The following is a 2,081-nucleotide window of genomic DNA, read 5'->3' as shown; positions in this document are numbered from 1 at the left end:
AGTTTTGAATCCAAACATCTCCTAAGACTTTCGACGGAAACTAAACACAGAGATTTAGCAAATAGCCAAATTCATTTTTACATATATTTATCTAGGAAAATTATAGTTACAGTTGTAAGTGCGCAAGGCTCAAGCGTCATGCACTCATTTTAAAAAAAAATCATTAAATATGATAACCATATAAAAATAAATTAATTTTTTAATGATAAATCTCATTCTTTTTCAAAATAATTATATAATTTTTATATATTCTATAATTATATTTAACATTACCCATTTACTAATATTTTTTAGATCATTAGGGTTGATAATATTTCAGTTGTTTTTTTTATGGATTCGAGTCTTTCGTGATTTTCTCCTCTCGCAACCTCAACCACAAAAGGGAACTCAGAGGACGTCCAATTTCGTGGACGAGCAAAGAGGGGTCAGTGACCGGACCCCACTAGACCACTCCGAGATAAGGCAGAGATAAGGCAGAGATAAGCCTATAGCCTCACGCCCGTCAGATGGATACGCTTCTTCATCCAATGACCCAAAATCCTCAGCTCTGGTTATCCACAAGACCTCGGATAATCCATTCGTCTCCTTCACCAAATATAATCCATTGGTTTCAACAATTAAAATCACCCATTCTCGAACCTCCTGCCACTCTTCAGCCCCATCGCCATGGCTGCAACCACTGCTGCTGCTACTTCCTCCTTCATTGGAACACGTCTGCCAGAAGTTTACTCCAACTCCGGCAGATTCCAAGCCCGATTTGGATTCGGAGGTAAGAAAAGCCCGCCCAAGAAATCGGTAAAGCCCACCACCGATCGTCCTCTCTGGTATCCGGGAGCCAAAGCTCCGGAATGGCTGGACGGGAGCTTGGTTGGTGATTACGGTTTCGACCCGTTCGGACTGGGCAAGCCCGCCGAGTACTTGCAGTTCGACTTGGACTCGTTGGACCAGAACCTGGCTAAGAATTTGGCCGGCGACGTGATCGGCACCCGATTCGAGGCCTCGGACGTGAAGTCGACCCCGTTCCAGCCCTACAGCGAAGTGTTCGGGTTGCAGAGGTTCCGTGAGTGCGAGCTCATCCATGGAAGGTGGGCCATGTTGGCCACACTCGGTGCACTCGCTGTTGAGTCGCTCACCGGCGTTACCTGGCAAGACGCCGGAAAGGTACGTTCAAATCCAGTCTTAATGTGGAACTCTCCCAATCTTCATAGAAAAGTTTTTTCTGTTTCAGTTGCGCGCAATGCATGGCTTGAAACTCAATCACATTGATCTAAAATAATGTATAAATCGGGGCTTGTACTAATTCAGGTGGAGCTGATTGAAGGTTCTTCTTACCTTGGCCAACCCCTTCCATTCTCCATCACCACGTTGATATGGATTGAGGTTCTGGTAATTGGATACATCGAGTTCCAAAGAAACGCAGAGCTGGACCCGGAGAAGAGGCTTTACCCCGGCGGGAAGTACTTTGATCCTCTAGGCTTGGCCTCCGACCCAGAGAAGAAGGCCACCCTCCAATTGGCAGAAATCAAGCACGCCCGCCTCGCCATGGTTGGCTTCCTTGGCTTTGCCGTCCAAGCTGCCGTCACCGGAAAAGGCCCTCTCAACAACTGGGCAACCCATTTGAGTGACCCTCTCCACACCACCATTATTGACGCCTTCACCTCTTAATCAAGCACCTTTCTCTCTGTAATTCCTTTGGTTTATCACCAGCATTTTACTTGGCTGATTTATAGTCTGTACTTTCCTTGTAAAAATATGTATGACAATTACTAGGCTAAGCAGCATGTTTGAAATTGAGTGCCTTTTATTATCAAGATGTGCACGTGTTGTGCGCGCGCGCCCCTATTAAAAATAATATAGACAAGTTGATCTCAATATCAGAGTCTCAAGGGAGACTACACCTTTCGACCGTTTGGTTACGGAGTTTGATATGAAAATTTAAAATATTATATTTTAATATTATTATTATTTAAAAATTTGAAAAAATTAAATTGTTGATTATATTTTGTATGATAATTTGAAAAAATTGTAATGATGAGATGAGAATTTTGTCTCTAATTTCACTTGTCAAACTTATCTTATGA

General features: G+C 43.1%; 1 protein-coding gene across 1 annotated transcript; it reads left to right on the top strand.

Moving 5' to 3' along the window:
* Nucleotides 1–495: 495 nt before the first annotated feature.
* On the top strand, nt 496–1,872 carry LOC108994925 (chlorophyll a-b binding protein CP29.1, chloroplastic-like). The gene is made up of 2 exons (XM_018970356.2): nt 496–1,161; nt 1,306–1,872. Exons 1-2 carry the CDS (start codon nt 667–669, stop codon nt 1,663–1,665), a joined length of 855 nt encoding a protein of 284 aa, XP_018825901.1. The 5' UTR covers nt 496–666; the 3' UTR covers nt 1,666–1,872.
* The last annotated feature ends 209 nt before the right edge of the window (nt 1,873–2,081 follow it).

This window comes from Juglans regia, chromosome 3 (assembly GCF_001411555.2).
Source record: "Juglans regia cultivar Chandler chromosome 3, Walnut 2.0, whole genome shotgun sequence".
Lineage (NCBI taxonomy): Eukaryota > Viridiplantae > Streptophyta > Magnoliopsida > Fagales > Juglandaceae > Juglans > Juglans regia.
The sequence above is the reverse complement of the archived record's forward strand: the minus strand, read 5'-3'. Positions and strand labels throughout refer to the sequence as shown.